Raw genomic sequence first — 23291 nt, 5'->3', positions numbered from 1 at the left:
ACATTAGATTATTTCTGTGACCTGTGTGCGCGTGCAGCAGGGACAGGGTGGAGCCGAAGGCGGGATGCATCGAAGGGAAAGACGCACCACTCAGCTATTGGACCAGAAGCTGAGGGGGAGCATGTAAACGCCCACCCAAGCTTGAAGACTTTCCTGTCTTCTTTTTATTTATTTATTTATATTCTGGGACAGGAGAGTCTGAGACACCTGTCACGAAGGCTACACGTCCAAGAGCTGCACGCCGAGGCAAATGTTTAGGACGCGCTTATATCGTTATTATAGGTTGTCAGAGAGCACCGTGCGTAAAGTTATTCCTCCGCTGTCTTGTTTTTCTTTGTGTCACTCTCTTTTTGTTTCCAAGCCGCATGAGTTCACCGCTGTTTTTAGGTCAGCTGGTCGGGGCTCCGTTTGAAATCATGCACCCCACCATGGAGAAAGACACAACTTACACTAAGATTTTCGTCGGCGGGCTGCCTTATCACACCAGCGACGCTTCTCTGCGGAAATATTTTGAGACTTTTGGAGACATCGACGAGGCGGTTGTGATAACGGACAAGCAGACAGGGAAATCCAGAGGATATGGCTTTGTGAGTTCATCTGCTTTCTGTTCAAACGACTACATATCTTGCGCTGAATTTTCAGTTTAATTAAGTTTTTGCCATTGAAATTGGATTGTTAGGGAGCAAAACAACAACAACAACATCAATAATAATAATAATAATAATAATAATAAACCCACCAGATCACATCTCTTGCAGCCATTCAAGCGCATATTTCTACGTTTTATTTGTTTTCTAATTCCTTTTTTCTCCTGGTTATGAACGATTTCTTTTTCTTGGCTTTGGAGGCTGCACACACTGCCACTTTGTTTAAGCAGCAGCCATATGCAGTGTGTCAGGTGGTGTCAGTCACATGTTTAAAGAAGGAGAAGCAGGTTATTTTTTCAAAGTGTGTCCTCCATTATCTTTGTAATACCAAAATACAAAGCAGCACACTGACAGACACGATGTGCTGCCTTATGTGCAGCAGCAAACACACAAACATACACGTGAGTTGGTAATAAACTGCTGCAGCTGTGGACAGATGTTTCTTTCTGCTACATGTGTGTATGTGTTGGAAGGAAGGGGGGGTCTTTGGTCTCAGAGGTGTGACATGTCAGTTGGCTGTGTGAGATAAGGATGCAGTAGTTTCATTGTGACTTCCGCCCTCACAGCCCTTCCCCCTCTGCCAGGATGGGTTTGGTTGTTTGTTTGAGTGAGTTTGTGAGTGAAAGAGACAAAGAGATAAGACCAGATGCATTGATGTGACTTCAAATCATCCCCTGCCCCTCCAGAACAGAGGCGACTTAGAGAGTGTTGAGCTGTTATTCTCCGCTTGGCACAGAGTGCTCATTTCATCCCTGATTTCCCTTTAACAGTCTTGATGCTCCAGCAAACTATCCTCTGATGCATGACACTTCAGAGTCTGATGCTGTGAAACGAAAGCATGTATGTTTTAGTTTCACTGCTCCACTTATTGGTGGTGAAGTTGTCTGCACCTGTGGTTTAGATGCACTCTGTGTATGTGTGAGTGTTAACCTTCATCACCCATTCCAGTTTCTAGCTACCCACTCCTCAACTCATTCCCTTAAGGTAGATTCCAATATTTCATGTTTTTGCCTCCTACATATCAGCCCACATCAGACCTACCAGTGTAAGAACAGACTGTTTGTTTCTTGTTTGCGAGTGTCATTGTCCTCCCAAGCTTTTAGCAGAATATTTAATAATTTGAATAGAAATATGGAGTGAAGCTTCTCCCGATGTCTGTGAATAATTTTGCACACATGTTTCCATCCACACTGAAGATGAAAGTTATCATATGATGCAGCTTAAGTATTTACCTGTGAGATATTAATCAGAAATTATGTTGACAGGTGACCATGGTGGACAGAGGAGCAGCAGAGAGAGCATGCAAAGATGCAAATCCCATCATTGACGGCAGGAAAGCCAATGTGAATCTGGCGTACCTGGGAGCAAAGCCTCGCAGTTCACATACAAGTAAGTGTGTCTAACAATAGCCAAGTGCAAGGTCCACAAGATAATTTCAGTGGATTATTTTGCCCACAACTACTTTTCATAAAGAGAAAACAATTCCCCAAAAAGCTAGACTCAACCATTTTTAACAGGAGAGCAACTCAGTTAAAACTGAAAAAGGAATCCCTGTATGTTTCGTATGTTCTTTGATCTTCTTGACCACTAGTCATCAGCAGAGTTGGAGGGGTTGGGTTGCAAACTGTGGAAGTTCACTGCTTAGTATAAACGTGTGTAGCTAAGCGCTTCTCATGCATTTTGTAAAACCCATAACAACAGATATATTGCTCAACATGTGGACACAGTGATAAAGAGAACATCTCTCACCACACACAACTAGAGTTGGTTACTAACAGCCACAAAACCTGTTTCTACTTATTTGTGAGGTCTGTATTAGTAGCAACACACATGTACATCATTCAGTGAGTTTTCAAAATGGCTGTCCTCTTTCCCAAACAGAAACATTATTTATTTGTGTCTGGCCTGGCTGTGATACATTTAAGGGACACTGGTAAATTGCAGTATTGGTTTTCAGTTGACACGCGAGGTGTTTGGAGGCTGGGTTGGAAACTCACTGAGTGGCCCCTGCACAACTTTATTAAAACACAACAGAAACATCAAAACTGTTTAAAAAGGCTAATGATATCATGAATGAGTATGTGGTTCTGTAGTGAGTATTAAGAGCAGTGTGTGGGGTGTTGTTTCACAATGAGATACAGTCTGTATGTTCACAAATTACTCCCACCCAGAGATTGAAAAACAAAGGTGTCATAAGAAGGGTAGTAGATATTTGGTACAGCAAGCTTTTACTCTGACAGTAAACATTAAAAGTCACAGCATCCTACAAGAACAAGAAAACACAAACAGGATGCAATCAAAATTCCCTTTTAGCTGCAGGATTAGAGTGTTTAACATGTGGATGTGCACAAGTATCCCAATAATGTGTTGGTCTGGGTGAGTTGTAGAAAACCAGTACATCAAAAATGAAAGGTAAATCCACCTTTTATATAATTTTGATTATAAACTTCATTTGCTAGTCAAGCTGAATACAGTGGTAGTTAAAAGGCTGCAAATATATATAGTCATTAGTAGATATACAGTAAATTGTATAAGTATACAGTCGGAAGTGCAGCATCTTTATGAATGGGTAAAAATGTGCTACTGTATATACATGTAGAGCATATACATATATGGTTGGCACAGCACAGTACAAATCATGTATGGTTCAGCTTGTGTGTTACCAAAATGATTGCTGAAACAAATTTTAAAAAGGAGACATTTTGCAGAAAACTTTTTAACAACCATCACAACTGTTTTGCACTTCATATTCACCAGCTCTTTTATTTCTGTCCCTGTATTTAGTGGTGTTTTCTCTATTGCACAATGAAGTTAAGCTTAGGCAAACATAGACGTCATGGCACTATGTTCACGCCACAGTGGTTGGGTGGAGCATCGAAGAGCAGAGTTTCAGTTTTAGTGATGTTTTGTGGTGGGAATTCAAATTACAACCAGATAAATACTCAGAGAGTAAACAGCAAGTTTGTTCATGATACAATATCATATTGGCTCAATGGATGATAATTTGATGTTTGCTGGTACCACTAATTTTGCCATAATTTGATTTTTATTCAGTTCTTCTCAGAAGCTGGCGATTGAATATGAGACAATGTCAAATCCTGATTTTAGACAATCAACTCCATTCACATCAAATCACAAAAAACAACTGAAATATTAGATTTTTTTATTTTTGAACTCAGTCTTTTATTTGATAAAACAATCCTTTTTAAAAAAAAAATAGACCACAAAGTGCCACATTATTTACTCTGAGCTTCACATTATGTAGAAGAAATCTTTATCATTACTGAATATTCCTTTCTCCACAAAATAAAAACATATCTCACATATCAGTCTGTATCACCAAGTTTTTTTTTTAAAGCAGCTTTAATGTCTCTGAAATCCAAAGCTTTCTGTATTGTAGGAAATCAGTCAAAACCAATGAATATGTGTATAAATTAAAGATTAAGTGGATAAATCATGGTAAACCACTGGTATGCTCAACACCCAGCCAGCTGTCTCTGCTCATTTCCACTCAGCATACAGTCTTTGTGCTTAAGCCTTTGCACAGCTTTCCTGCCGCCAGGCTTTTTCAGAATGAACCACCACCGCACACGTTGTATGCCCCCTTCTGAGGTCTGGTTGCACATCAGACCTTGATAGCAGCTCTCCACTGCTGCTTCATGTAGATTGTGCTGGCTGAAGTACAGTAGAGTGTAGGTGTGATTGACAAACAGTGGCGCCAACAACAAATAAATGTGTGTCCTCATTGTGGGGCTAGCATTGCAACTCAACTTACCAAGCATGCAGCTGATGGGAGATGGCAGCGCTTGGTATTTTGTTATTGTCTGTGAGAGAGGGAGACAATACCGAGAGCAAGAGGAGATGGGACTGTTAAGAGCAAGAAATAATGACATGTTTGTCCCCTCTTTGTCTTGGAGAAAAAAAGAAAATGAACATGTAGCTCTAAGTTTGAACAAAAGAGGAGGTTTGATGAAATCATGGCATTATAGTAAAAAAGAAAGAGGATAAGAAGAGAATGAAAAGCTGGAGGAATAAAGAAATGAAGTCAGAGGAGAGGCAGAGAAGAGGAGAATAACTTTTTTCTGTCTTAGTCATCCTCAGCTGATCCCTGGTGAAGTCCAGAGTTAACAAGGTCACAGATGTTTATGAGCAGAAGAGTACATCATTATTTGTGTGAGTTTGAATGCTGAGGGAATAATAGTCAGGTCTGTGATAGTAACGTATGCATGCTGATATCTGGGAGAGACAAACAGAGACAGTAAGGGGCGGGGGGGACCCCTCTACATCTGCATGTCTGTACTGTCAATAGTTATATCTCTCCTCAGTACTGCCTCTTTCTTTCTCTTTGTCTGCAGCTCTCTCCGTTGGAGTTCAGCAAGTCCATCCTACGTGGGCTCAGAGGCAATATGGGTAAGTCAAAGAATCAATTACACTGTTTCCACCTCTCTCTTTCTCTCTCACCTGCCTTCTCCTCAACATGTTTCATTCCTCTCTTTCCATTTGTTAGCAATCACTCCTGCATTGCAAAGGGGTCTTTGTAGATGCTGTCACTCTGAAATGTAAGTGGATAACCACAATACAAAAGCTGTTTGTTTAAATTCAGAAATGCTTCAAGAAGCCTGTATCTGTCTGCACGGTGGAGCTTGATGCATCCTCTGTTGTCTTCTTCCCTTTCTGGTCAATTAGTTGCTTGAGAAGCCCAATTCTGAATTTCACATATGCATGAGTTGGGATCACTGAGCCAACAAGGCATTTAGTCAAACTTCTTCTTTTCCCCTTCTGCACATACACACACAAACACACACTTACTCAGTTGGGCACTCATATCACATCAAAACATAATGTGTGTTTTGAGTCATATAGTTGATCTGAAGAGTAAACTAATCCTTAAAAATCTTTAATTCGATTAGGCCAGTGATTCATGAGAAGTCACATGCTGGATTCTTCAGCTGGAAACTAAAAAGAAAAAAAGAAGAAGATGTTTAGCAGTAGATGCAGTGATGTTTACGATGTTTTCATGTGCTAGCATCCTGATATTTGCTAATTAGCTTTAAAAACAAAATACAGGTGAAGTTTATGAGACAATATTATTTCTTGCATCATAAATTATGCAATTAAAATAATCACCACGTTGAAATTCATCAGCACTTTATCCTGATGAGGATGTAAATTTGTAAATTTATCAAATTCATGGCAAACCAACATGTTTAGGCATTTCTCTCAAAGCAATAGACATTAGCCTCATGATGGTATTAAAAGAAAAATCAGAGGATCATTTAAGTATGTAGGATTCATCCTCTGGAAATCATGAATACCTTGATATGGTCCTTGTAATATAATTAAACAGGTTATAAGGCCCGAAAGGAGCTGTATAAGATGCTAACTGATCTCATTATGTGCTACTAAGATTTACCGTTGGCTGTAATATATTCAGAGACAGCTCCAAGCATTTTATGAACATTTTGTAGAAAGAAATTAAGAAACTTTACAAGTGACTTACTGTATAATTGCAAGAATGTATTTTTGAATTTTCAGCTAGCTCTTATTAATGTTAATAAATCTTTAATTATGTCCGTATTAACAGTTAAGTATGCTAAATGAACGATGATTAACTAGGGTTGTTGGTCACATTTCATCAACTTTAACAACATGTAGTAAAATGCATGGTTAAATGTTTATAATGGGCAGCACTAAAGTAATAGTCTTAGTTACACAACAAAAGAAATATAGTCACAGTTTAATAATGACATAAGAACTAACTCAAATTAACTGTAATGGTATTTCAAATAATTTGTAGTAATTTTGTCCACATAAATGCCAAGACCCAAACAGTCTGATTAGTTCTAGTCACGTCACCTCTCAGCTATTTTAATATTACAGCCTATATATATATATATAAAATACACATCTGAGAAGGACTCAATGACCTTATCACCTGTTAAGTAAAGCTTACGTGCTGGTGGCATTTAAAAAGGTCTGGATCACCAAAAATCCATTGTTTTGTGACTCTAAATGAGCAGAAAAGATCCTGATAATCCATCTGGTCATGTTAAGATATGTTCTTCAAACTAAAGTGGTTAAAAACGAGCATATGCCTCTGCTTTTGTGTTGCATACAATCTCAGGAACAGGGAAATACACACAAATTTTATCTGCCAAATATGTTGATGAATTTTTAGGCCTCTACACTAATTTCAGATGTTGATTTAGTGGCTCAGATCTTGTAGCTACTCTGTGTCACAAGAACAAGCTAAAAGTCTGGACACAATAATGTTGAGTGAGTGTATGTAGTATATATTGTTCTTGTACTTTTTGTACATCTTCCAAATGCAAGATGGAGGAACTTAGTCTGCTGGGAACCTCAGTATAATCCACATATGATGGATGGTGTGTCGCCGTCCTGGTCCAGAGTTTCAAAATGAACACAATGGAAAATCTAAATGACTCAGTTTCTTTGTAAAAACAAGCAGGGTGACTCATATTCATAACCATTTAAGAGAGTGGAGAGACACTGGCAGTCGAACTCAGCTGTTGTATAAGTTGAGCATCGCTGATTCTTTTGACAATACTTCAGTCATGTTTTCTGTGCTGTTGCTCCTTCTGCTGAGAAATCTTAGAAGAAAATGTTGTCTTCTTTTAATTTATTACAGGTACTCCACTGTTAACTATTATACATTGTATTAAATGAAAATGCTTTTGTTTGGGAGTTGGATCGTCTATATTTTAGAGATCTTTTTAGGAATCCACAGGACATAGTCATTTGGAAAAGCTCTTTATTCTGGCTTTTTTGGAGGCTGACATGTTCTGATTTTTGCAGCTACAGAAAAGTCCATTAAATATCCAAATTGTGCTAAATTCTATTAATATTGCAGTCCTCAATTTGTGAATGAGCAATGAGGGAATTTGGGCTGACCCAGATGAGTCTATGAATGAGTGATGAGTGGTTGATATCCAGAATGAGGTCAAACATATAAAGAAGGGGGGAGTTAGTCTCTTAATCTCTGCTTCCAGAAAGACTCCCAGCAGTTTGACACCTCCCAGACTAAAACAAGTAGGGAGCAACATCACCTGCCACACCAAAACTAACTGACACACCTGCTAGACAATCACACAAAAGGCAGCACTTTGTTTGTTGATGTGTAAATATCTTTATTCTAAAGATCAAGATGTTTGTAACATATTGTTTGTTTTAAGTTGCCGTTTTTGTTGCAGGTTTTAATTACTAAACAATGTTTTAGTCACTTAAAGAAATGCTAAATGTCAGATGCTTTTGTCTTCTTAAATATGAGATAAAAAAGGAGGGATTTTTTTCTGTTTAATATCTTTGGATACTAAAGGAATGTTGATTGTAAGGTGCAGCGTTGGAAAAAGTCTGAGTGAAGTAGAAATGAATGTAGTAGTTAGGTCTTAAAGTCATCTGAAAATGAGATGCATTCTTTGCTCTCGGATGATGGAGGCATTTCTGTACAGCACCCTGATTGACAGATCTCAGATCAGCTCAAATGGAACACACGAAGCAAACAGAGAAGAGCCCATTTTAACCAAATCATACTGCTCACATGCAATATTCTGAATGCATGCTGCAGATATGAAATGTTTTGCTAGACTTCAGGCTTTGGACAATCAGCAAAGCTTTTAAATGGCAAAGCTTATATTTTTATGGTAGGTACAGTATGTTCTGTGAGGATTCAGTAGAGAAATAACAGAGCCAGCGGGGAGTGAGAGAGTCAATCCGCCAGTTGCAGTAGTGAATCGATGTATCTATTAATCCTAGCTGGATTACTCCAGTCATAGACTGTAAAAGTATCAGCTGAACAATGAAGCGTGTGTGTGCTATAAAAGTACAGTCCATTTACCATGTACCATCATCAGAGCATCTCCAGATCATCTTTACTCCTGAAACTTTGGTGATGCTACTGGCTCAGGTAGTGTGTTGCCAGGTCTGTGGTGTTTTTCTTTTTGTTGTTTTTTTTTTTTTTAACTTTGCTGCTTTTTAAACAACTTAAGCTCCAATTTTCACATAGTAATCCAGATTCTGGTATTCTGAGGAGACGCAGTTCTTTGGTGAAGGCAGAACAATCCCCTCAGTTAGTTGTTTAGGAACCAGTTTGCTTCCCAAGGTTGGATCAGTTTATCACACCACATCTGCCAGCTGTTGTTGTGCATTATGCTTGCAGCAAATGACAAGTCAAATCAGATTTACCCCCAAAGAAATATTTATGATTTGATCCCAAGCATTCAGATACTTTGATATGAGCTGCCCTAGTCAGAAACAAACTAGCTTGGGAGAGTTGGTAGCTTTTGTGGATTAGGAGCCATCAAGTAATATATAGATACAAGAATATCAACTCGTACACCATCGTTCAGCCTTAATTCAGTTTATTTTGGGAAAAATCTGTTACAGAAGAAGAAGCGATACCAGAACCTGCCACAGCGTTAACCTCTAGAGATCTCAGTGCAGCACAGCTGCAAGAGATGTTGTACTTTGGGGGTCTGACTAATTCCTGTTTTTCAGTTTTGAATTGGTAATATGACTCTAAATGCTCAACATAAACTTTTGTCTTTGGTCTGAAACCATTCTGATTAGTGTCATTGCTGCTGCTCTGTAAAAATTCTTAAACAAAAAGACTAAAGGAGACTGGAGTTCATATTGATTTGAGAAAGATTTATTTACTCTATCTTTAACAAAACTTAAATGGGGTAAAATGAATCTTATAACTTACATCTGACATCTTTATGTGTTTTCCTGTTTTGTATTTGCTAAGGGTTCATCTGTCCAGCTCAGATCTTTCTGCTCTAAGGCTCAGTGTGCCTCTGACATGATCAGTGTGACTGCAGTCACTTTCAAATATTTCTTGGCACCATGAGCACATAAAACGTTCAAACAGGGCTACGAAGCTGAACAGCAGCTTTCCCAGTTGGGAAAATTCAAATACTGATTGCAGATATTAAACTGGACTTTGTTTTCTCATATCAGGATTTTTGTGAATAAATCTGCTATTATACACATTGAGCATTTATATAAGAATGTGCTAAACACAACAATGTAAACTTATATGAAACAGACAAAATAAACTTTGCAATGACAACAAAAACATTAAAGTAGGTTGAATATAGGAAGATAAAAAAAGTTTGAAATCAGTGAAGGAAAACTGAAGTGAAATATTGAATTTCATTGCTAGTGTAGCAATGGCATTAAATGTGTAACCGTGGTATGTGACAAATGTCTGAACTATATGGTTGTGTAGACTCCAGTTAGCTCTTTTTAACCAAACCCAAAGCAGGTACCAGGTGACAGTTAAAAGTTGAAGCAACTCCAGATCATTTTAAAAAGTTGAGCAAGGAACAAGGGTTTCATGGTCTTACACTGCAGCCTTAATTTTCCATCAATGTTGAAGCTGTATTTAGTTACATATTGGAGTAAGCAGACTTCAAGCTAAAGTGGAAAAAATTTTTTCTAGACCAGCCTGAGTATCATGAGAAACACAAAAAATCTCAATCTTCTATTAACAGACAGTCCAATACTGTCACATAGAAAAGCAACTTAAAGAACAACACCTTGTTTTTTTATGTGTTGTTTATCATGCCATTTCTTAACAACAACTTAAACAAGCCATCAAATTTTAATTACTAAGAGCTGGTAGGCAGCTTTTGTTGGCTAGACAGAGTCAGACTGTCTCTGCCTTTTTTCTGCCTGTCTTTAAAGCTAAGCCAAACAGCTTCTGGCTGTCACTTCAATTTCTAGATACAGTTATGTGTACCTTCTTATCTCATGAGCAAGAAAAGCAAATAAATATGTCTTTTCAAAAATGTCAAACCATATTTTAAACCAAATCTGTGTCAGTGTGTCTCCAGGCATTTTGTTGCTGCTGTGTCGGCTGCTTTGCTCCCGGGGGGCTCCTGCATCCGTCAGTACACAACAAATATAAATGATAAACAGAGCACAGCTCTGTCTGCTGCCTCTGCGAGTTTACTTAAAGTTTTAAGAGGACAGAGGACGGGCTGATGCCAAATGTGGCTTTGGGGATATAGCTGAATCTGGGTGGGCAGGCGAAGGAAGTACCCTCTCAAGGGAGGAGGAGAGGCATCTGTCGCCCATGGTCACCTGCTGTCTGACGGGTTGCTTGGCAGAAGTGAGCTACATTTTTTCTAAAAAGCTTTTTGGAGTGTAGAGGAAGGAGATGGATGCTCAGTGAGGTTTGTTTAAGGTGGTGGTGGTGGTGGTGGTAGGGTAGCGCTGGTGTGACAAGGATGTCTACTTCCTGCTGAAGCAGAGGAACAGAGTGGGGTAGAGACGATAAGACATCCAGCACACCTGTGGTTGGGTGTAGCTGCGACAAGGTCCTGTGAGCTTTTATGGTGGATGTAATGTTTGGCTTTTCTTATTTCAGTGAAACTGATTTATAGTAAAATGTTCCGCAACAAAATCTGAAGTGAACCATGAATCTGCCAAAATATCATCTCATTTAAATGAGTTCACATCCTCAAATGTCTTTTCTTTGTCTGATTTTGATTCTTTGTTTCCTCTTTGCATGTGATCCTCCCACTCAAAATAATTGCTCTCTTTCCTCCTCTCTCACAGCCGGCAGTTATTACTGCCTGTTGGGGGCTTAAAGGTAGATGACGAACCCTCAGGTGGATTTTTCTCTCACCCAGGGACCTAATTAGTAAAGGCACTTCTGGTGGATGAAAAGCTCAAATTGTGGGGGGAAAAAATAAATGACTGTAAAAAGATCATGTTGGAGGAGGCTTTTCGTAGTGCAAAAAAAAAACTCCCTTTGTTCAGCTGTGTTTTCAAAGATGAGTCACATTTTTATCAGCAGTTGCATCCTTGTTTTTCTGGCTTTGAGCTTCTGTTTGTGATGTGCATATCAACACAAAACTCAGCTGCTGCTTCTTTTTCCCTCTCTCCTATTAGAGCTTTATAAGTGTGTTGACTAGAAATATGCACAGAACATAGATTGAGGGCAGTTTTAATGAGAATTGCATGTTTAATTAACACCTCGGTATATATCATGTGCCTGCAGCCACTTGAGACAGAAATCTGCCAAAATGCTTTGAGATGTAAGCTAATTGAGACAAAAGGTATAAAGCAGGGTGGAGAGAGTTTACACTGAAACAGACGAGTGTTTTCACAACTACTTACTCAAATCTGGATAAAAAGTTGATAAAAAAAATTAGCTCATTTTGTTTTATTTCCTTTTTGGGTCACATAATTCACATGCTCCAAGCTGAAATTGCTATGGGTTTCTCAACTGATTGATGTCTGCTATTTTTAGTAGACGTCAATCATTATCACTTTTAACTGGTTGTTAATTTGGTCCAAGGCTGTCAAGGGTTCAGCTCTAGGCCTTCCAGTCATGTCGTCATGAGTTACTAAGGCGACCAAATCTGTCATTACATACATTGTGTAAAACAGTAACTCGCTTAACTAAGCAGCTTCATTTCCAGCACATGCTGTCATTTTGAGTTAGTCATCACTAATCACACCTCCTTTGCAAGCACTGGAAGCTTTATTAGCTTAGTAGCCTTCTACACTCATTGTGTTGCAGCTTTAACATAAATATTTCTGACATTTTGTTTAATAACTGCATGTATAATAATCTGATCATTTGTGTAGTCCATTTTTACTAAATTATATTTCACAAGACATATCGTATTAAAAAATGCTAGCTCTTAGATTAAGCTAGCTAACAAGCAGTGCTGCCAAGTCTTTTGAGGTTTGACTAAGTAAGCTAACTATCCATTCAAGCTAGCTGGTGTGGTTTGAAATGATCATTAGAGAAATTCAAGTAGGTGTATTATTGACTGTATTATTGACATGTACTTATCCACAATGGCTGCTGCTGGTTCATGTGACAAACTTCTTTCATAAATATACATTCACACTTTTTGTTAAAACTTAAACATAAAATGCTGTTCCAGACTCTAGAGTTTCTAAATGTGTGTATTATGCAAGCTGTCAGCGTTTCTGAATGATTTTAATTGTTTTTTTTACATTGGTTGTGAGTTTTTGTTTCTTTTCTCTCTTTTCTTATGCAAGTATCAGCAATAATGTGATAGCATCCTCTACAGTGTGTCAGACTTGTAACAGCTTGTTTAGTCCGACATTACCTCTACTCTGGAAGTCTCAGTATCAGTATCTTTTGTATAAGTAAATTTGATATCAGTTGAGTCTTCCTTGGGACCTCCTTACATTGGGACCATCACTGATGACCAAGCTTCTCACCCCATCTCTAAAGGAGAGCCCAGACACCCTACAGGAGGAAACTCATTTTGGCTGCTTGTATGCACAGTTTTCTTCTTTTGGTTACTACCCACAGCTCTTGACCAGGTAGGAACATAGATTGACCAGTAAATTGATTTAATTCCCAACTCGGAGGTCCATGGTGTCTGATTTGGAGGTGAAAATCCTCACCACAGCCGTTTCACACTGCTGTAAACAGCCTGACAAGCGTTGAGTTTCACAACCCTGTCAAGCAAACAGGACTACATCATCTGCAAAAAGCAGGTATCAAATCCTGAGTATACCAAAACCTCTCCACAATTCAACTGAGCCTACAAATTCTGTCCATAAAAATTCTGATCAGAACCAGTGAAAAAGTGAAGCCCAGGTGGAGTCCAACCCTCATGAGAAACAGATCTGCCGGTGATGTGAACCAAATTTTGACCCTTATGATGGATACTAGATGGAAGGGATAGTCATAGTCAGCTGGTGGTTTTGCACTCTGCAACATTCAGAGCAAATTGTTGCCAGCATGATTTATCTTCATATAGTTAAAGCCTGTCCTTTTATTAATACTAGGTCTGCTCTGACTGTCTTCAATACTGTTTTATGCTCTGCATCTAAAGCCAATAGTGTTTCTGCCTCTAAAATGCAACACACTCAAGACACATTATTTTTGAGAGTGTTAATCTGGAAATATGTGTCAACCTTGAGAAAATCAACAGAAACAGATAGCCCCAGGATATAAGCATATTTACATAAGGTGAAGGTCTGTGCAATATAATTCTGATTGCTTCCAAGGCAGAGTTGCCCTGAGAGTTTTAGTCATCACAAGAAAAAACTGAGCTTCTTGAAATGGAGAGAGCAAAGGTATCAAAGGAGCAGGAGTTGGGATTCATAGCTGCCTCAGGGTTAGAGCCCATTACATCAATGAACACTAAAACTGTGTTCACATGTCAACGAAACAGGGGAGAACATCATGCTGAGGCATGTGTTAAACACAGTACATTCACCACAGATACATTTCAAAACAGAACCACAGCAGTGAGACAGCTGCTGTTTGAACTCCTGCCATCCACCACACACAGTACTCATTTGTGGAAACCATGTTGTGTCCACTCTGTGATGCTTTAAAGGAAATAGAATTGTGAGAAATTATAAGAAACTGCAAAGTTGTGCAGTTACTGACACTAAACAGTGTTTTTTTGTTATGTTTATAATTTACATGTCCTAATTAATGGAAAAATTAAAGCTTGTTGACTAAACATGAAAAGAAATGGTCTGTTTCACATTGCATGCATACTTCAGTCAAGTAAGCAGAGCTTGTTTATAATTTTGATTACTGTAAACACTTGTTTTTGCTTTTTTTGCTTATATAATGGTTGATTTGCTCCCCTTATAAAGGATGTAACACCCATCAAGTATTGAAATCAAATGTCAGTAGTGGCATTAAATGACCCAATTTACATGAACCACATCTGTGTCTGTCCAGCTGCCATTTATGGTGAAATCTAAACCAGCTTCAGAGTACAAGGTTTTCTTCTAATTACTAGTCTTACAGAGTGTAGAAATTTCACAAATACCTCTACAGGCTTTTCCTCAAAAGGATGAAAATTCCACTTAAAGCAGTTTACCAAGGCTGTTTTTTCTGGCTTTAGAGCAGGAAGTTTGTTGGATGTGAAAGTCAGCATCAGATTGATATAATTAAATTATTTTTTTTTATACATGAACCATCTTAGACCTGTTGAAATCATTATAATCATTATAATATATATATTATAATATATATGTTATATATTTTTATAACATAATCATTATGACCTGATGGTGTTTTGTTGCGGGTTCTGAGGGATGCCGCTCACCAGCTGACAGGAGTGCTGAGACACTTCTCCAACATCTCCCTTGTCCAGGCTGCAGCACCATCATGCTTCAAGGCAGCCACCATCATTTCTGTAGCCAAGTCCTCTGCTGTGACCCACGTGAACAACTACAAACCTGTGGTCCTAACATTTGTTGTCATGAAGTGCTTCAAAAGGCACACATGAGGAACATCATCAATGTCAGTGTGGACCTTCACCAGCATGCATACAGGAAGAACCGGTGCAAATCTGACGTGGTGGCAGCTGTCATCTATCAAGCCCTTACTCACCTGGAGGAGAGGGATGCGTATGTCAGGTTCCTCTTCCTGGATTTCAGCTCAGCTTTTAATACAATCATCCCTCAAACCCTGGTGAATAAACTAACTGCTTGGGTTAAAACCATTTCTTGTGTAACTGGATGCTGGACTTTCTTACGGCCAGAACACAGACCCTAAGGATTCATGATCCATGATGTAAGGATAAGGCTTCACGCAGGCTCACCCCAGGGATGTGTTTTAGCCCCCTGCTGTACGCTGCTGACATATGACTGCACAACCACACACCCGAGTTGTCATATTGTCAAATACGCAGATGACACAGCCGTGGTGGGACTAATATCCCACAACGATGAGTAAGCATTCAGACAGGAAGTCTACCAACTAGAGAGTTGGTGCAGTGCAAACAACCTCTGCATAAATGTCACAAAAACCAAGGACTTCACCAAGAGAAGCCACACCCAGCACCTTCCCCCCCTCTGCAAAACAGGCATAGCAGCTCAGGCTGTGTCCAGCCACAGGTACCTGGGCAAGTACATCTCAGACAGCCTCACCTGGACCACTAGCATCACCAGCATAGTGAAGAAGGCACACCAACATCTCTACTTCCTGAGGAAGCTCAAGGCTGCCTGACTCCATCCATCCTTCTCATGGACTGTTTGCCCCTTTGGCCTCAGGCAGGAGACTGGGGACCATCAAGGTCAGAAACTCCTGGCTGAGGTCCAGTTTCTTCCCTGAAGTTGTCAGACTTGTACACAAACACTGCAAGTCTTTTAACTGACACTATGTTTTAACTTAGTCACTGTTTTTAGCTTAGTCACTTTTTTTAAAACTTAGATACTTTCTTTTAACATGTTCATTTATTTATGTTGTTAGTCTTTAGCATATCTGGTGGAGCAGCAGGGCATCGGGCAACAAATCTCATTCTTTTCATGTTTTTGGCATGTGGGAATGACAAATTAAAACTTTTAGCGTCTTTTTGAATTTTTGTACACTCTGTAAACTAGAACTCTGTAAATTGGCCAGTTATTTCACACTTATCTCACATATAAGAGAAAAATCTGTTTGAATTAGTCAAATTGAATCGCCCCTCTTGCCAGCTGACATTAGAGCTCAGTGTCCAGTGCTGATCTTGGCCTTGTTGTAGCTCACCCTCCCTCAAGCTGTGCATGTTTATCCAGAGAGGACGGAGGGTCATGAGTGTGCGTCTTCATGTGGTGCGTGTTTGTCTCTTTGACTGACTCACCATCCTCACATCCCTCATCTGAACTATTAAAAGCGAGGCCGGCCTAAGGCGTGAGGGATATGATGGCTGATCCTTCACCTCTCAGTGTCTTTGACTCCTCTTCCAAGGAAGCCCGACTTTGACCCTCACTGCAGATGTTTTGTTGTTTATTCTCTGAGGTCTGTAAATCCTATCTCTTTCATCTGGTGCCTGGTTTGAGACAGTGAGGGGGAGTGTAGCAGAGGAAGATGGCTGTGAGGGAGTAAAATCCACAGAAGGGAGGGAAATGGGAGTCAGTGGAGGTTATTCTGCTCTCATGGGTCTGTTAGTGAGTGTACACCCATGCAGCTGCACCAATTAGCTCTGCCATGCTTGAACCCCCCTACACACACACACACACACACATCCACATCCTCTTCTAAGCAGCTTAACTAACGACACACAACCTGTTAAGTGTGTATAACATTTCTTTCTTCCTGTTCATTTTCTCTGGATGTCATGAATTCGACCATGTGATTCAGTGTGTGCTTTTTAATTTAGTGCGTGCGTGCCTGTCTTCCACATCCACCACATCTCGTGTGTGTGTGTGTGTATATATATATATATATATATATATATATATATATATATATATATATAAAACTTTGTGTTTGACAGCCAGCAATGATGCCAGGCTCAGGGAGGAGAGAGCAAAGGCGCAGCTCCCTCTCGAACGATAATGCTGTCACATTGGATCAGTCAGGCCGGTGCATATACAGACAGCGCGCACAGCCGTGGGAATGACACTGCACTTCTGCTCTGAGAGATGGGGTTGTGGAAGCTCTTTGTTTTGACTTTATGTGTTCTTGTATGCCGTTAGTCTTGCTAATTCTATCTCAATCATGCTCCTTTAGCCAGAACTCCCAAAAGCTATTCTCTCCATCAGCTCTTTTAACTTACTGATGTTGCCCCAGTTTTCATAGACATAAAGTTGTGGTTGGCGTTCTCATTGGTTGGAAAATGGTAGAAAGCCTTTTCTTTTTTTATTAAAAACTGGTAAAATTCTAATAAAAAAAACATGACAATCAAATTAGATCAACATCTACAGTCATTATAGAGTATCCAATATTACAGAAAAAGGGACTTTGTACATTTAGGAAAAAAAACAAAGACTGCAATGAAAATCCGTGGTATTACCATTGTTAAATGTATGATAATACAAGAAAACCACTAATCAGTGAAGATAACTGGAGAAAAAGGCTTCAATGTGCTAGGGAGCATAAAGATTGGACTCTAGAGCAATAGAAGAAGGTCGTGTGGTCTAATGAGTCTAGATTTACTCTGTTTCAAAGTGGTGGGAACATTGGGGTGAGAGAGAGGCAGATGAAGAGATGCAGCCATCATGCCAACTGCCTACTGAACAAGCTTGTGGGGGCGGCTATGATCTGGGGTTGCTGCAGTTGGTCAGGTCTACGTTCAGCAACATTATGTACCCAAAGAATGAGGTCAGCTGACTCCCTGAATATACTGAATGAGCAGATTATTCCATCAATGGATTTTGTCTTCCTTGATAGCACAGGTATATTCCAAGATGGCAATGTCAGGATTCATTGGGCTCAAGTTGTGAAAGAGTGGTTCGGGGAGCATGAGATATCATTTTCACACATGGATTGACCACCACAAAGTCCAGACCTGAACCTGATTGAGATCCTTTGGGATGTGCTGGAGAAGGCCTTGCCCATTGGTCAGACTCTCCCATCATCAATACAAGATCTTGAAGAAAAATGAATGCAACACTGTATGTAAATAAATCTCGTGACATCAAACCTTACTGAAACAATGTCATAGCGAATGCTGCTGTAATCAAAGCCAAAGGCGGTCCAACGTAATATGAGTGTAACCTTTGTGTGCCTGCCTTGTTGCTCCTCTGTTTTCATTATGTACAATTGTACAGTGTGAGTATATATGGTACCATTTCAAATAGTATGACACTTGAGAACAATAACACTCTTTATGGCTGAAAAAAAGGAGAGAGGAAGTAACACAATCTAGCTATTACATCACTGCAACATTCCTGTTATTGGTGCAACTCCAAACAAAAAAATAAGCCCTTGAAGGGACATAAATGTGGGAAGCTCCACCAGTGCACTTTTACACTTAGAGAGTCCTTTGGAATGCTTTGTCTGAAAATATAGTAGCTTTTTGTTATTTGGAGATTTATATTGTCATATCTTATATCAGTAAAGATTGTATGTTTGCTAAAAAAAAAAAAAAAACCCACAAGCGTCATGTCTATGAAGAAACCAAAACTAGGGAGCTGCAAAAAAATTGAATAATAGAGGAGTTATGTGAGGTTAGATTTAGGTTTAGGTTTAAAATCAGCACATAGACTCTGGAAATTACTGGGAACCATACTGCACATACTGGTTGGTGTGTATGTGTTTAGTATACAGCAGAGTGAGTGTGAACAGGTCCAGGCTCAGTGTTTGTTGTGAAAGCAAACTTAATCCTTGTCCTGGTTGTGTTTAGGGGTAAGCAGCAGCAGACTACCTCTCACTGCTCCAATCACATGCTCAGACTTGATGACACGTTTACTGTCATACTAATGAGTTTGACTGTAGGTACTGATCTGGGGAATATAAATAATAAACACTATCATGCTCTGCTGTTTGCACCTCTGCACAAGCTACTGTAGTTACTCTGATTTGATCACTGTTGTTTTGTCAGATGTAGGCAGTTCAGGTTAAGTGGGCAGCCTCAGGCAAGGGCATGACTGAATATAAGAGGACAGCAGGGAGTTGTTTTTATCCCACCTGCTCATTACTAAATCCCAGTAATCTCAGAAAGTCTGCTGTGGGAGTTTGTGTTTGTGAGTGCACAGGTGTCCAGTTCAGAAACCATATTTTTAGGGAACGTTATATTCAGTCTAGAAATATAACCAATCATAGAAAGAGCATTTTATATATTAAAGTTTAATTGGCTCAACACATCTTTTCTGAACATTTCTCAGACAGTGTGCTAATTAAGTTAAAACACAAGGGAGAGGATCTATTTTAAGACTGATAATTGCAATTAAGGGTGGAGGGAGTGCCTTTATAGGATTCAGTATTTTAGACATAATGACAATTAGTCATTACTGAAGAAACTGTTGTCTGTATGCTACTGTCTTCTATAACTACTGTTGTTAAAATTGCAATAATCAGATCCGATCAGCAGATATACCAAGTGGGAACTCTAAATGCACTTTTTTTTCTTTATCTTTTCAATATCTGATAGCTAAAACGTGACACAGAAATGTATTTTGCCTTTTTTTCTTTATTTAATACATGTTCATACTAACAAATTATGCAATTTTTGTGTATTTTTCAGCTTTTTGTTAAGTTTACAATAACAACATCAGGTTACAGGCTGTGAAATTAATTATATTAACCTTTTACCAGGAAAGTGTCTCATCAATATCAAAGATGTGTTTTGTGAGAGACTCTACAGCACTGTTTATACATAAAAGCAGCACAAAGTGCTTTACATAATAAAAACTTCAATTTTTTACACACAAGTAATTATATTAGTACATTATATCTGAACAAAATATTTTGCATGTAAAGTGATTTCCTATTTCTCCTTATCCATGTACAAATTTGATGAGCTTTGTGTTTTATGTCTGCGTGTGCAACTTGGTCGTCATAATAAGGGAAGACATAATAATTGTCAATTACACAACAGGAAGATCTTGATGTTCTGGGCAGTTAGGCAGAAAAAACATGAGCATACATCATAATCATCAGAGATTGGCCAAAATGAGTTGGAAAATACTGACATGGCAGACAATAATGTAATTTTTTAAATCTTCAAGCAAGAGTAAAAGTTAGCAGGTAAGCTAAGCTAAAGCTGAGTAGCTGTTTGGTTGTAGATTTTTTAAAGACCCCTTTAAAAACTTTTCTTCATTAGGGACATTTTGCTTCTTTTTAGATAAAATCATTGTCTAAAATGTTCTTGGTGATTTTTGTCAGGCTTGTGTGTAGTCCTTGAAGGTTTTAAAATTTGCTGTTTTTGTCTGAGAAGGTTGATCCAACATAGGCTGAGTCAAGTCAGCTGGGCTAGATTTAGTTTCTGTGCCCATCCAGAAAAACCTGCTTCAGTTCTAGTGGAGACAGTGCTAGATGCCACTTAAGTAGCCTGTGAAACCACTGGTGTTTTAAAGTCTACAACCACCTAGTGTTTTTTTTATTTTATTTTATTTTATTTTTCATATGTGCTGTTTTTTCATGTCTTTCTACAAAATATATGGAATTTCCTAAACATTTGTTTGCTTCTCTGACAAACACCTTAATCTAGCCATTAACGTTAGTTGCTTTTACTCGACTCTAGATCTAACTTTGTTCTTCTGTCCCTTCAGATTCATGCAGCAGTACATCTACCCTCAGACCTTCCTCCAACCCAGCCTCCTGCTACAGTCCCACCTCAGCCCCACAGCCGCAGCCCTCACATCCCCGTATCTTGAATACAGCTCCACCTACAGCCCATATGGTCCCACGGGACTAGAGCAGTACCCCTACAACCCCTCTCCATCGCCCTCAACTGGCTACCTCAGCTACAGCTTCTCCCCCTGCACACCTACGCCAGCTCTCGCCGCATCTCCAACCCCTCCTGCTGCCATCCATCCTCCTCTGGCTGCTCTTACCGCTGTGTCTGCCACTCCACAGGCTTTCCTCCATTACCCTCTTCAACAGCCTGACCGCATGCAGTGAGCCACCCAGACCAAAGGTGGCAGCTACAGACCTGATGATTCAAAACATTGTGACTTTTGACCTGTAACATCATCAGCAAAAAGACTGGATCAGTGGAAGAGTGTGATTTTTTTTTTTTTTTTAATAAAAGGGCTGTTTAAGAGCACTCTCGTTCAAGTTTTTATAACTTATTGTTTTAACAGATAATGACCAATTATCATCTGCTATTGTAATCAGGATACACTGAATGTTTTTTATAACTGGCAGCAGTCAGCGACCAGAAATGGACAACTGGTAATCTTCTGGACGTTTCTAGACAAAAGCAGATGGGTGAAGACAATGAGAAGTATGTGCGTCTGATGTGATGCTGCAGCTGCAGTTTCTCCAAAGGAACTGAGCTGAAAGCTGGACTTTAGCCAAGATGAGAGCCAGCTCCTCTTTCTGAAGCACACACCCAATTACCTCCTCCTCAAGGTTAGCTTTCTGTCTATGGCCTTAGAGATTTTTCTGTACCTGGTTTGTCTTTTTTATTAGTCCCTCATGTCAAATGAACAAGATGTTTATTGTACACCCTTTTGTTCTTTTTATCTACTGCTAGCAGCTTGTTATATAAGGATTATCACAGATTATGCAATTATGATCACTAAGGATAAACATGAATGAGGTAGAAAACACTGGTGTTTTGTTTTTGAATTGTTATTTATAAAGCATTAGGCAAAGAACAAAATACTCACCACGTTTAATACTCGCCACTGTAGATGCTTTTTAGGCTTTTTTGACTCGTAAATTCTGGAGTGAAAGTGTCTTTGGGATTGTTTGTCTCTGTGATATTCATTTAAAATGCTGTCAAGACATATAAAGAAATGATCTTGGATGAGCATGAAAGGTTTGTGTGAATGTGTGTATGAGTAAAAGAGAAAAGAGCATTACAGTTAAAGCCAGAGTTGAGATGATGCTTCTTTTTCAGACACTTGTGCTGTTGTTAAAATATTTTTCTTCATCTTTATATCCCCCCGCAGAATATAGACGGAGCTTTAGCAACAATACTGGAATCTCTTGGTGCCGTGACAGCACCAGTCTTAGTAATCTTAAACCAAGCCATACTTCACATCTTAAACAAATATGCAAAATAAAAAATAGTATTTCTAAATGTGATGACGTTTTTTCTGAGTGTGGTCAACTTTTTGTAATTGATGGTGATATTTGTGAATAATTGCTGTTGCGGCAGAAGCCTAAAGAGTCACATGTGAGTCACTAGCATTTCTTTATATTACTAAGACACTTTTGAACTGGAAAAAGCTTGTGGTTGAAGGCGTATGTGTTACAGAAACAATTAAGGGAATGTCTTTGTCAGCTTTACTGCTGAGAATTTGATCAGATTTACTGTCAGTCTCATGTCTGAATGGATAATGAAGCTGTAGCCAGTTAGCCCACTAAATAACACACTATTCTGTATGTCGTTAGATTAGTTTGTGCAATAAACCAATTTATGGTTTTACATGAGGTTACAGTGTGTGCCACAGCTGGGAGAGGTTACTTTCTTAAATAAGTGTCAGGCAATTGTTCCAGGACAAAAACAATGGGCCCTTAACCCACATAAAAATGAGGTTTTCATTTTTAGATTATAGTCCATATACAAATCAAAGCACAACACTGAAACATGTTAATTAGTAAGAAGGTCAGAGGATTCAGTCACTATTCCTCCATTATCCCTGTCTCCATGCTATGCTATTCTGTTTCCCAGGCATATTACTCTTTTTTTTTAATAAATACAGTTAATACTGATTTATTTGTTTTGTTCAACCTCATCAAGGTTTTTATTTTAAACCATCTGAATTGCTTCAGTCTAAAAACATCCAATGTTGGGTCAGTTCGACATGCTAAATTGTCTATAAGTGTGATTGTTTGTCTTTTTGCAAGTCATTTTATGAGCTGGTAACCTCTACATTCCAGCTGTCTACTGCAAGATGAAGCTGGTGTAGCTCATGAATAGGCTTTTTTTTAATTGCACCTTTTTTTTTTTTTTTGTCTTCCAGTACTTAATACTTATTGTGGGACCAGGTCTAATGGTCATTTTTGGAAACTGAGCTACTGAGCTATTGTCTCAACTGGGAATGTAAAGAACGCAACTTCTTCTTCTATAATGTGAAACAAATTTATGGTGATGATTTTATTATTAAAAAAAAATTAAAGTTATTAGATTACAAATATATTTGCTACAGATAAATAAGATAATTTATCTAAAAGACTGTGGGCTAACATGCTGTTTCCTTTTTAAAAAAGTGCTTTATTTTAAGTAAGTCTCAAACTAAAAATAGTTTTTGTTAGGAACTACTTGGGAAAAGGAGACCATA

General features: G+C 38.8%; 1 protein-coding gene across 1 annotated transcript; it reads left to right on the top strand.

Moving 5' to 3' along the window:
* Positions 1-172: 172 nt before the first annotated feature.
* On the top strand, positions 173-22675 carry rbm38 (RNA binding motif protein 38). Its single transcript, XM_042004133.1, has 4 exons — positions 173-587; positions 1913-2036; positions 5003-5057; positions 20607-22675. The coding sequence occupies exons 1-4, from the start codon at positions 366-368 to the stop codon at positions 20956-20958; spliced, it is 753 nt and encodes a 250-aa protein (XP_041860067.1). The 5' UTR covers positions 173-365; the 3' UTR covers positions 20959-22675.
* The last annotated feature ends 616 nt before the right edge of the window (positions 22676-23291 follow it).

This window comes from Melanotaenia boesemani, chromosome 13 (genome assembly GCF_017639745.1).
Source record: "Melanotaenia boesemani isolate fMelBoe1 chromosome 13, fMelBoe1.pri, whole genome shotgun sequence".
NCBI lineage: Eukaryota > Metazoa > Chordata > Actinopteri > Atheriniformes > Melanotaeniidae > Melanotaenia > Melanotaenia boesemani.
This window is presented reverse-complemented; position numbering and strand designations above follow the sequence as displayed.

Coding starts and splice junctions, on each gene's coding strand:
- rbm38 (XM_042004133.1), top strand. CDS start 366: ATGAGTTCACCGCTGTTTTTAGGTCAGCTGGTCGGGGCTCCGTTTGAA. Junction 2,037..5,002: donor GCCTCGCAGTTCACATACAA/GTAAGTGTGTCT, acceptor CTTTGTCTGCAG/CTCTCTCCGTTGGAGTTCAG. Junction 5,058..20,606: donor TGGGCTCAGAGGCAATATGG/GTAAGTCAAAGA, acceptor CTGTCCCTTCAG/ATTCATGCAGCAGTACATCT.